The sequence below is a fragment of the Nerophis lumbriciformis genome, linkage group LG32 (genome assembly GCF_033978685.3).
Source record: "Nerophis lumbriciformis linkage group LG32, RoL_Nlum_v2.1, whole genome shotgun sequence".
Classification (NCBI taxonomy): Eukaryota; Metazoa; Chordata; class Actinopteri; order Syngnathiformes; family Syngnathidae; genus Nerophis; species Nerophis lumbriciformis.
In genome coordinates this window covers 2,393,033-2,406,709 of record NC_084579.2, presented here as the reverse complement: position 1 = coordinate 2,406,709, position 13,677 = coordinate 2,393,033, and the positions used below count along the sequence as shown (strand labels likewise).

General features: G+C 39.3%; 1 protein-coding gene across 6 annotated transcripts in view; it reads left to right on the top strand.

The window, feature by feature from the left end:
- LOC133574737 (uncharacterized) overlaps window positions 1-13,677 on the top strand; it is a 37,808-nt gene that overhangs the window by 9,998 nt on the left and 14,133 nt on the right. For all 6 annotated transcript variants that reach the window (XM_072912052.1, XM_061926982.1, XM_061926979.1 and 3 more), the window contains 5 exons: window positions 1,926-2,958; window positions 8,896-9,051; window positions 9,116-9,280; window positions 9,338-9,393; window positions 9,473-9,628. In XM_072912052.1, coding sequence (XP_072768153.1) covers window positions 1,926-2,958; window positions 8,896-9,051; window positions 9,116-9,280; window positions 9,338-9,393; window positions 9,473-9,628 — 1,566 coding nt within the window. The remainder of the gene's footprint in view (window positions 1-1,925; window positions 2,959-8,895; window positions 9,052-9,115; window positions 9,281-9,337; window positions 9,394-9,472; window positions 9,629-13,677) is intronic.

The following is a 13,677-nucleotide window of genomic DNA, read 5'->3' as shown; positions in this document are numbered from 1 at the left end:
ATATAATGTATATAATGTCACATATTTAATGTATATAATGTCATGTATTTAATGTATATAGTGTCATATATTTAATGTATATAGTGTCATATATTAAACGTATATAGTATTATATATTTAATGTATATAATGTCACATATATAATGTATATAATGTCACATATTTAATGTATATAATGTAATGTATTTAATGTATATAATGTCACATATTAAATGTATATAATGTAATGTATATAATGTATATAGTGTCACATATTTAATGTATATAATGTAATGTATTTAATGTATATAGTGTCATATATTTAATGTATGTAATGTCACATATATAATGTATATAGTGTCATGTATTTAATGTATATACTGTCATGTAGTTAATGTATATAATTTAATGTATATAATGTCATGTATTAATTGTATATAATGTCATGTATTTAATGTATATAGTGTCACATATTTAATGTATTTAATGTCACATATATAATGTATATAGTGTCATGTATATAATGTCACATATATAATGTATATAGTGTCATGTATTTAATGTATATAGTGTCACATATTTAATGTATATAATGTCACATATTTAATGTATGTAGTGTCACATATTTAATATATATAATGTCACATATTTAATATATATAATGTATATAATGTCACATATTTAATGTATAAAATGTCATGTATTTAATGTATATAGTGTCATATATTTAATGTATATAGTGTCATATATTAAACGTATATAGTATTATATATTTAATGTATATAATGTCATATATAATGTATATAATGTAATGTATTTAATGTATATGTCACATATTTAATGTATATAATGTAATGTATATAATGTATATAGTGTCACATATTTAATGTATATAATGTAATGTATTTAATGTGTATAGTGTCACATATTTAATGTATATAATGTCACATATATAATGTATTTAATGTATATAATGTCACATATATAATGTATATATGCCATGTATTTAATGTATATAATGTCATGTATTTAATGTATATAATGTCACATACATAATGTATATGTCATGTATTTAATGTATATAGTGTCATGTATTTAATGTATATAGTGTCACATATTTAATGTATATAGTGTCATGTTTTTAATGTATATAGTGTCACATATTTAATGTATATAATGTCACATATATAATGTATATAGTGTCATGTATTTAATATATATAGTGTCACATATTTAATGTACATAATTTCACATATATATAATGTATATAGTGTCATGTATTTAATGTATATAATGTCATGTATTTAATGTATATAATGTCATATATTTAATGTATATAGTGTCACATATATAATGTATATAGTGTCATGTATTTAATGTACATAATGTCACGTATTTAATGTATATAATGTCACATATATAATGTATGTAGTATCATGTATTTAATGTATATAGTGTCACATATTTATTGTATATAATGTCACATATATAATGTATATAGTGTCATGTATTTAATATATATAGTGTCACATATTTAATGTACATAATGTCACATATATATAATGTATATAGTGTCATGTTTTTAGTGTATATAATGTCATGTATTTAATGTACATAATGTCATGTATTTAATGTATATAGTGTCATGTATTTAATGTATATAGTGTCACATATTTAATGTATATAATGTCATGTATTTAATGTATATAATGTCATGTATTTAATGTATATAATGTCACATATATAATGTATATAATGTCACATATATAATGTATATAGTGTCATGTATATAATGTCATGTATTTAATGTATATAATGTCATGTATTTAATGTATATAATGTCACATATTTCATGTATATAGTGTCATATATTTCTTTGCATGTAATTGTATATATTAAAGCTGGCCCAGGTGCGCACTAATCAGCGCTGTGCTCTTCCTCCCCAGCTCTTGCTCAGCAGGTGGTCTATGTCTTTGTCCGCCCCCGACATGCCCACCATGGTGTCCAGGTTGCCGAAATTTGCTTCGTGGTCCAAAAGCGGCGCCACACCCGCCTCCCCGACGGCTTCCGCCACCACCCCTGGCCAGCGGGGGGCCGGCAGTTCCTCCCCCGGACCCCCCGCCTCCGTGAGACGGACAGGGTCCATCCGCACGCCCACGGACTATTCCACCATGTGGAGGAAAGACGGCGGGGTCACGGAAGGGGGCGGGGCTGACAGGGAGGGGGCGGGGTCAAGGGGTGTCGATGTCAAGCACCATCTGAACAGAACCGCTCCCAATTCTCCGGTGGACTCAAAGAAGCCCTCGTGTCCTGTGAAGGAGTCCAACAAGTCTCAAACACTTCCTGTTTCTAAAAGTGGACTTCCTGTTTCCAAGCGGAAGCCAAGCGGGTCGACCCCGACCAAACTTCCTGCTCTTCCTGGGTCCAAACTTCCAAGCAGAACCAGCAGCTCTGTGAGGCCCCATCGGTGGTCCACTGGATCTAGTGCGGCCACACCAGCACCTGGTTCTGGTTCTAGAACTGGTCCCCCCCTCCATGCCGCTCTAACAGCCACCCGCTCGCTCTCCACCGGCAACCTCGGGTCGGTGCCACCGTCCCGCCTCGCCACAAACGACCGTTTGCGCTCACGTAGCCTGATGGCGGTCCAGCGGCGTCCCTCGCCCTCCACCTCTAACACCACCGCCAAGCAGCCCGTCACTTCCTGTGCTCCACCTTCTGCTCAGGTGTCAGGTCCAGCTCCAGAGGGCGGGGGTCGGGGCGAGGCCCTCAAAGCAACCCCTTCTGCCTCGAAGAAGCCCCTCCTACCTGGGCTCAGCCCCGCCCCCAAGTTTAATGGCATCAGCTACAAGCTCTCACGGCCATCGCTCATTAAGACGCCCCGCCCCCTCCGAGCGACCCCCGTACACAAGTTCCTGAGGGACCCTGAAGTGGGCCGAGGATCCTCAGTGGGGACGGCGTCCTCCACAGGAAGTAGTCCAGGTGAGTTTGTGTAATCAGCACTGATTTGTGTGTCTGTATCTCAGTCTATGTGTGTAATGAGCATTAATTTGTGTGTCTGTATCTCAGTCTGTGTGTGTAATCAGCACTGATTTGTGTGTCTGTATCTCAGTCTGTGTGTATTCAGCACTAATTTGTGTCTGTATCTCAGTCTGTGTGTGTAATCAGCACTGATTTGTGTGTCTGTATCTCAGTCTGTGTGTATTCAGCACTAATTTGTGTGTCTGTATCTCAGTCTGTGTGTGTAATCAGCACTGATTTGTGTGTCTGTATCTCAGTCTGTGTGTAATCAGCACTGATTTGTGTGTCTGTATCTCAGTCTGTGTGTGTAATCAGCACTAATTTGTGTGTCTGTATCTGTCTGTGTGTGTATTCAGCACTGATTTGTGTGTCTGTATCTCAGTCTGTGTAATCAGCACTAATTTGTGTGTCTGTATCTCAGTCTGTGTAATCAGCACTAATTTGTGTGTCTGTATCTCAGTCTGTGTAATCAGCACTAATTTGTGTGTCTGTATCTCAGTCTGTGTGTGTAATCAGCACTGATTTGTGTGTCTGTATCTCAGTCTGTGTGTGTATTCAGCACTGATTTGTGTGTCTGTATCTCAGTCTGTGTGTGTAATGAGCATTCATTTGTGTGTCTGTATCTCAGTCTGTGTGTGTAATCAGCACTAATTTGTGTGTCTGTATCTCAGTCTGTGTGTGTAATCAGCACTGATTTGTGTGTCTGTATCTCAGTCTGTGTGTGTATTCAGCACTGATTTGTGTGTCTGTATCTCAGTCTGTGTAATCAGCACTAATTTGTGTCTGTATCTCAGTCTGTGTAATCAGCACTAATTTGTGTGTCTGTATCTCAGTCTGTGTGTGTATTCAGCACTGATTTGTGTGTCTGTATCTCAGTCTGTGTAATCAGCACTAATGTGTGTGTTTGTATCTCAGTCTGTGTGTGTAATCAGCACTAATGTGTGTGTCTGTATCTCAGTCTGTGTGTGTAATCAGCACTAATGTGTGTGTCTGTATCTCAGTCTGTGTGTGTAATCAGAACTAATGTGTGTGTCTGTATCTCAGTCTGTGTGTGTAATCAGCACTGATGTGGGTCTCTGTATCTCAGTCTGTGTGTGTAATCAGCACTAATGTGTGTGTCTGTATCTCAGTCTGTGTGTGTAATCAGCACTGATTTGTGTGTCTGTATCTCAGTCTTTTTGTGTAATCAGCATTGATGTGTGTGTCTGTATCTCAGTCTGTGTGTGTAATGAGCATTGATTTGTGTGTCTGTATCTCAGTCTATTTGTGTAATGAGCATTAATTTGTGTGTCTGTATCTCAGTCTGTGTGTGTAATCAGCACTGATGTGTGTGTCTGTATCTCAGTCTGTGTAATCAGCACTAATTTGTGTGTCTGTATCTCAGTCTGGGTAATCAGCACTAATTTGTGTGTCTGTATCTCAGTCTGTGTGTAATCAGCACTGATTTGTGTGTCTGTATCTCAGTCTGTGTGTGTAATCAGCACTGATTTGTGTGTCTGTATCTCAGTCTGTGTGTAATCAGCACTGATTTGTGTGTCTGTATCTCAGTCTGTGTGTGTAATGAGCATTGATTTGTGTGTCTGTATCTCAGTCTATTTGTGTAATGAGCATTAATTTGTGTGTCTGTATCTCAGTCTGTGTGTGTAATCAGCACTGATGTGTGTGTCTGTATCTCAGTCTGTGTAATCAGCACTAATTTGTGTGTCTGTATCTCAGTCTGGGTAATCAGCACTAATTTGTGTGTCTGTATCTCAGTCTGTGTGTAATCAGCACTGATTTGTGTGTCTGTATCTCAGTCTGTGTGTGTAATCAGCACTGATTTGTGTGTCTGTATCTCAGTCTGTGTGTAATCAGCACTGATTTGTGTGTCTGTATCTCAGTCTGTGTGTGTATTCAGCACTAATTTGTGTGTCTGTATCTCAGTCTGTGTGTGTAATCAGCACTAATGTGTGTGTCTGTATCTCAGTCTGTGCGTGTAATCAGCACTAATATGTGTGTCTGTATCTCAGTCTGTGTGTGTAATCAGCACTAATGTGTGTGTCTGTATATCAGTCTGTGTGTGTAATCAGCACTGATTTGTGTGTCTGTATCTCAGTCTGTGTAATCAGCACTAATTTGTGTGTCTGTATCGTAGTCTATGTAATCAGCACTAATTTGTGTGTCTGTATCTCAGTCTGTGTGTAATCAGCACTGATTTGTGTGTCTGTATCTCAGTCTGTGTGTGTATTCAGCACTGATTTGTGTGTCTGTATCTCAGTCTGTGTAATCAGCACTAATTTGTGTGTCTGTATCTCAGTCTGTGTGTAATCAGCACTAATGTGTGTGTCTGTATCTCAGTCTTTTTGTGTAATCAGCACTGATTTGTGTGTCTGTATCTCAGTCTGTGTGTGTAATGAGCATTCATTTGTGTGTCTGTATCTCAGTCTATTTGTGTAATGAGCATTAATTTGTGTGTCTGTATCTCAGTCTGTGTGTGTAATCAGCACTGATTTGTGTGTCTGTATCTCAGTCTGTGTGTGTATTCAGCACTAATGTGTGTGTCTGTATCTCAGTCTGTGTGTGTAATCAGCACTGATTTGTGTGTCTATCTCAGTCTGTGTGTGTATTCAGCACTGATTTGTGTGTCTGTATCTCAGTCTGTGTAATCAGCACTAATTTGTGTGTCTGTATCTCAGTCTGTGTAATCAGCACTGATTTGTGTGTCTGTATCTCAGTCTGTGTGTGTAATCAACACTGATTTGTGTGTCTGTATCTCAGCCTGTGTGTGTAATCAGCACTAATTTGTGTGTCTGTATTTCAATCTATGTGTGTGTAAAAAAAATGTGTGTGTTTGTGTATTCAGATTTGTGTGAAGCACGACACATGATTGGCTGTCTTTTTACACGTAACACTTTTGAGTTATGTGTCGTGCACACAATTCTTTTTACACGTTCAGATCGCTGCACGTACACACAAATCGTACACGGCAGAAGTGTCGTAAATGTCACATGTGAAAAGAATCACACAAATCGGAATACACAAAAACACACTTTTTTTTTGCACTCACACAAATCGGAATACGGACACACAAATGAATACACTGACAAGTGAATCTGATTACAGACTCACAGGTTGAGAAAGACACACAAATTAGTACACAGACACATTAATCTTATTACAGACGCACATACAGACACACAAATTAGTACACAGACACATTAGTCTGATTACAGACGCACATACAGACACACAAATTAGTACACAGACATGTGAATCTGATCACAGACTCACAGATTGAGATACAGACACACACATTGGTACACAGACACATGAATTGGATTACAGATGCACATACTGAGATACAAACACACACATTAGTACACAGACACATGAATCTGATTACACACACACACACACACATTGAGATAATGACACACAAATTAGTACACATACACATGAATCTGATTACTGACGCACAGATTGAGATACAAACACACAAATTAGTACACAAACACATTAACCTGATTACAGACTCACATACAGACACACAAATTAGTACACAAACATGTGAATCTGATTACACACACACACATACAGACACACAAATTACTGCATTGACACATGAATCTGATTACAGATGCACAGACTGAGATACAGACACACAAATTACTGCATTGACACATGAATCTGATTACAGATGCACAGACTGAGATACAGACACACAAATGACTACATTGACACATTAATCTGATAACACACACACACATTGAGATAATGACACACAAATTAGTACACAGACACATTAATCTGATTACAGACTCACATACAGACACACAAATTAGTACACAAACATGTGAATCTGATTACACACACACATACAGACACACAAATTACTGCATTGTCACATTAATCTGATTACAGATGCACAGACTAAGATACAGACACACAAATTACTACATTGACACATAATCTGATTACACACACACACATTGAGATAATGACACACAAATTAATACACCTAAACATGAATCTGATTACTGACGCACAGATTGAGATACACACAAATTAGTACACAGACACATTAACCTGATTACAGACTCACATACAGACACACAAATTAGTACACAAACATGTGAATCTGATTACACACACACACATACAGACGCACAAATTAGTACACAAACATGTGAATCTGATTACACACACACACATACAGACACACAAATTACTGCATTGACACATGAATCTGATTATAGATGCACAGACTGAGATACAGACACACAAATTAGTACACAAACATGTGAATCTGATTACACACACATACAGACACACAAATTACTGCATTGACACATGTATCTGATTACAGATGCACAGACTGAGATACAGACACACAAATGACTACATTGACACATGAATCTGATTACACACACACACACATTGAGATAATGACACACAAATTAGTACACATGCACATGAATCTGATTACTGACGCACAGATTGAGATACAAACACACAAATTAGTACACAGACACATTAATCTGATTACAGACTCACATACAGACACACAAATTAGTACACAAACATGTGAGTCTGATTACACACACACACATACAGACACACAAAATACTGCATTGTCACATGAATCTGATTACAGATGCACAGACTGAGATACAGACACACAAATTAGTACACAAACATGTGAATCTGATTACACACACATACAGACACACAAATTACTGCATTGACACTTGAATCTGATTACAGATGCACAGACTGAGATACAGACACACAAATGACTACATTGACACATGAATCTGATTACACACACACACATTGAGATAATGACACACAATTTAGTACACAGACACATTAATCTGATTACAGACTCACATACAGACACACAAATTAGTACACAAACATGTGAATCTGATTACACACACACAGACACACAAATGACTACATTGACACATGAATCTGATTACACACACACATACAGACACACAAATTACTGCATTGTCACATTAATCTGATTACAGATGCACAGACCGAGATACAGACACACAAATTAGTACACACACATGTGAATCTGATTACACACACATACAGACACACAAATTACTGCATTGACACATGAATCTGATTACAGATGCACAGACTGAGATACAGACACACAAATGACTACATTGACACATGAATCTGATTACACACACACATTGAGATAATGACACACAAATTAGTACACAGACACAATCTGATTACAGACACACAAATTAGTACACAAACATGTGAATCTGATTACACACACACATACAGACACACAAATTACTGCATTGACACATGAATCTGATTACAGATGCACAGACTGAGATACACACACAAATTAGTACACAAACATGTGAATCTGATTACACACACATACAGACACACAAATTACTGCATTGACACATGAATCTGATTACAGATGCACAGACTGAGATACAGACACACAAATGACTACATTGACACATGAATCTGATTACACACACACACATTGAGATAATGACACACAAATTAGTACACAGACACATTAATCTGATTACAGACTCACATACAGACACACAAATTAGCACACAAACATGTGAATCTGATTACACACACACATATAGACACACAAATTACTGCATTGTCACATTAATCTGATTACAGATGCACAGACTGAGATACAGACTGACAATATTACTTCCACAAGTCGCGTCTTCATCAGCAAACCTCGAACGTGTCTTCAAATCAATCAATCAATCAATCAATCAAAGTTTACTTATATAGCCCTAAATCACGAGTAAGGGCTGCAGAAGCCACAACGACATCCTGGGCTCAGACCAAGGAAAAACTCAACCCAATGGGATGACAATGAGAAACCTTGTTCTGACCCTTTACCAGAGAGCCCTCCAGAGGGCCCAGAGTCTGAGGGGCTGCCGTCCCAGAGGGAGATGTCTATTCTGGGGGAGACGATGGAGGAGATGTCCCTGTCGTCCAGCTCGTCTCTGGACCAGAACCACACCAGTCAGGAGTACATGGACGACTTTGACGACCTGGGTGAGGTCCACTCACTCGCACCTTCTTGCTGCCACCAGAAAACCACAACCTTCTCGTCTCCTAGGAAACGGAGGTGTGGGCGTCGTCCTGCTCGCCAAAAACGACGAAGACGACTCCGGTCTGGACCGGACGTGTACCGCCTTCCGTGACCACGGGGTGGCGGTCAATGGCGTCACCGAGGCGACAGAACTGAACTTTGTGGACCAGAGTTTGGACTGGGCTGTCAGGGGTGAGTTCTCGGTCTGGTGACTTGCAAGAAAAGTGCTGTAACAAACTTTCTGCTCAGCTGGTGAAGGACAGAACCAGCTGGGTCCTTTCAGCCAGCCGGAGTACCAGGAGCAGGTACCGGCTGCAAGTCCTTCCTTTCATCGCACCTTCAGAATAAAAGTCATGATTTACTAAGACTGTTTGTTCTTACAAGGGTTGCTCGTCCCTGGACTTGTCGCCCTCAGACAGCTACGGTTCTGGCGGCATCTACATGTGGGACGAGGAGGGTTTGGAGCCGCTGGGGGGCGCCGCCATGGACTGCAGCGTGGCGCGGCGGGTCGGCAGCTTCGACTCTGACGTCAACGGCAGCGTAAGATGCTAACGCTAACGCACGCTTTAAAAGTGCCGCCATACCACTTCTTCACTTCCGATACAATGCCGATATTGCAGCCTTGATACCGGTGTCCATGTTTTAGGACCAAGTATTACCCCAGAAAACACAGAAAGTACCCCAGTGTAATGAAGTACAGTACCGTAGTAGGCCCTTCATTAACAAGGCAGTAGTTTTATTTAACAAGTATGTTTCATATTTTTAACCACGCAGTTTGAACAGTAACACTGTGTTTGAATACAGGTAAAAGCCAGTAAATTAGAATATTTTGAAAAACTTGATTTATTTCAGTAATTGCATTCAAAAGGTGTAACTTGTACATTATATTTATTCATTGCACACAGACTGATGCATTCAAATGTTTATTTCATTTAATTTTGATGATTTGAAGTGGCAACAAATGAAAATCCAAAATTCCGTGTGTCACAAAATTAGAATATTACTTAAGGCTAATACAAAAAAGGGATTTTTAGAAATGTTGGCCAACTGAAAAGTATGAAAATGAAAAATATGAGCATGTACAATACTCAATACTTGGTTGGAGCTCCTTTTGCCTCAATTACTGCGTTAATGCGGCGTGGCATGGAGTCGATGAGTTTCTGGCACTGCTCAGGTGTTATGAGAGCCCAGGTTGCTCTGATAGTGGCCTTCAACTCTTCTGCGTTTTTGGGTCTGGCATTCTGCATCTTCCTTTTCACAATACCCTACAGATTTTCTATGGGGCTAAGGTCAGGGGAGTTGGCGGGCCAATTTAGAACAGAAATACCATGGTCCGTAAACCAGGCACGGGTAGATTTTGCGCTGTGTGCAGGCGCCAAGTCCTGTTGGAACTTGAAATCTCCATCTCCATAGAGCAGGTCAGCAGCAGGAAGCATGAAGTGCTCTAAAACTTGCTGGTAGACGGCTGCGTTGACCCTGGATCTCAGGAAACAGAGTGGACCGACACCAGCAGATGACATGGCACCCCAAACCATCACCCAACCATGCAAATTTTGCATTTCCTTTGGAAATCGAGGTCCCAGAGTCTGGAGGAAGACAGGAGAGGCACAGGATCCACGTTGCCTGAAGTCTAGTGTAAAGTTTCCACCATCAGTGATGGTTTGGGGTGCCATGTCATCTGCTGGTGTCGGTCCACTCTGTTTCCTGAGATCTAGGGTCAACGCAGCCGTCTACCAGCAAGTTTTAGAGCACTTCATGCTTCCTGCTGCTGACCTGCTCTATGGAGATGGAGATTTCAAGTTCCAACAGGACTTGGCGCCTGCACACAGCGCAAAATCTACCCGTGCCTGGTTTACGGACCATGGTATTTCTGTTCTAAATTGGCCCGCCAACTCCCCTGACCTTAGCCCCATAGAAAATCTGTGGGGTATTGTGAAAAGGAAGATGCAGAATGCCAGACCCAAAAACGCAGAAGAGTTGAAGGCCACTATCAGAGCAACCTGGGCTCTCATAACACCTGAGCAGTGCCAGAAACTCATCGACTCCATGCCACGCCGCATTAACGCAGTAATTGAGGCAAAAGGAGCTCCAACCAAGTATTGAGTATTGTACATGCTCAGATTTTTCATTTTCATACTTTTCAGTTGGCCAACATTTCTAAAAATCCCTTTTTTGTATTAGCCTTAAGTAATATTCTAATTTTGTGACACACGGAATTTTGGATTTTCATTTGTTGCCACTTCAAATCATCAAAATTAAATGAAATAAACATTTGAATGCATCAGTCTGTGTGCAATGAATAAATATAATGTACAAGTTACACCTTTTGAATGCAATTACTGAAATAAATCAAGTTTTTCAAAATATTCTAATTTACTGGCTTTTACCTGTATTTAATGAAGTGACTCTTTGACATACCACTAGATGGAGCCCACGTACCACTGGTGGTACCTGTACCACAGTTTGAGAATCAATATCATGTTTTCTTACACGTCTGAGTCTCTTAAGTCTTTTCAAGCCAGTTGCGCCCTGCAAAGTGTTTGTACTGTAAGTATACCTACTCAGTGGCCTAGTGGTTAGAGTGTCCGCCCTGAGATCGGTAGGTTGTGAGTTCAAATCCCGGCCGAGTCATACCAAAGACTATAAAAATGTGAGCCATTACCTCCCTGCTTGGCACTCAGCATCAAGGGTTGGAATTGGGGGTTAAATCACCAAAAATGATTCCCGGGCGCGGCCACCGCTGCTGCCCACTGCTCCCCTCACCTCCCAGGGGGTGATCAAGGGTGATGGGTCAAATGCAGAGAATAATTTCGCCACACCGAGTGTGTGTGTGTGACAATCATTGGTACTTTAACTTTTAACTTTATTGTATGCATTACGCAGTTCGATTGCAACGTGGGCTTTGGTTCTCATGACCAAATTTGGAGGTGTTGGAATCGCCATGTAAAATCGCTAATGCTAATCAGTAGCGTGTATATGGCGACTCCAATGTGAATTAGCATCGAGCTAGCGCATTTGCTTCAATGGATTTCTCTTATGTTCTCTTACGTTTTTACATGTTTCATGTAAGTTTTATTGACTTTATGTCATTTTTGCAGTGTTTTCAAGACAAGCTGTTAGCGGTCTACTAATGCTAAGCTAGCAAGAAGAGAATTTAGCGGGAGCGCACCAGACTGCTTGTATCAGAGTTCTTCAGATAGCTGGTAGCAATAGGACTGCAGCTATTTTATATACTTTTTATTTTTTATTTTAGTCATCGAGTAATCGATTATTTTTGTTCGATTAATCGAATAATCACATAAAACACACTTTAAAGCCTCAATGCGTTTTTTTCGGGAAATTAGTTGAAATGATCAAATTATGCTGATATCCGACCGATATTAATAGGGCTGCAGCTATTTTTTTATTTGTATTTTAAATTTTTCTATTTTAGTAATCAAATAATCAATCGATTCATTTTTTTGGATTAATCGAATAATCAGATAAAACACACATTTTAGCCTCCATGCATATTTTAGGTCAAATAATCTGCTTGCCCTAACCTTCGTTACTTTTGTTGAATAAATGCACATCATCAGCATTAAAATTGCAGGTTTAACTTGCGTGCTTTAGTGGGAATAAAGCTGCTGTTTGCTGACAGACACGCGCCACCGCTCTCATGTACGCTCTCTTCAGCCAGCAAAAAAAAATATATATATAAGTCCATTATGTCGCAAGTTTTATCATTTTTTATTAGTTACTCTCCATTACTATATATATCAATATATATATATATATATATATATATATATATATATATATCAATATATATATATATATATATATATATATATATATATATGTATGTGTGGGAAAAAAAATCACAAGACTATTTCATCTCTACAGGCCTGTTTCATGAGGGGGGTACCCTCAATCATCAGGAGATTTTAATGGGAGCATTCGCATACCATGGTTTGTATAGGGCACAGAGTGGGTGGGTACAGGCTGGCCTAGGGGCGTGGTGATTGGCTCATGTGTTACCTAGGAGGTGTTTCCGTCTATGGCGGCATGCTGTTACAATTTCGCTGCGCTTGTTGAGGGATGACAGGTCTGGACGGTAAATAATAAACAGTTTCTCTTTCAAGCATAGGTTGCATCTTTTATTACCACTATTGTAAGGTGTGCTGGATGCAAGAATTTGCCATGTTATTGAATATTCAACATTATTGTCTTTGAGGTCCCAAATGTGTTTGCTGAGTTCTGTGGTATTTCGCAGGTTTTTGTTCCTGAAAGAAGCCTTGTGATTGTTCCATCTGGTTTTGAATTCTCCCTCGGTTAATCCTACATATGTGTCGGATGTGTTAATGTCCTTGCGTATTACCTTAGATTGGTATACAACTGATGTTTGTAAGCACCCCCCGTTGAGGGGGCAATCAGGTTTCTTTCGACAGTTACATCCTTTGTTGGTTTTGGAGTCGCTCTGTCTGGGGGTCGACGGCTCATTTGCAATTGTTTTGTTGTGGTTTGAGATGATTTGTCGTATATTGTTCATGCAGCTGTAGCTCAATTTAATGTTGTTCTTGTTGAATACTTTTCTTAGGGTGTTGTCT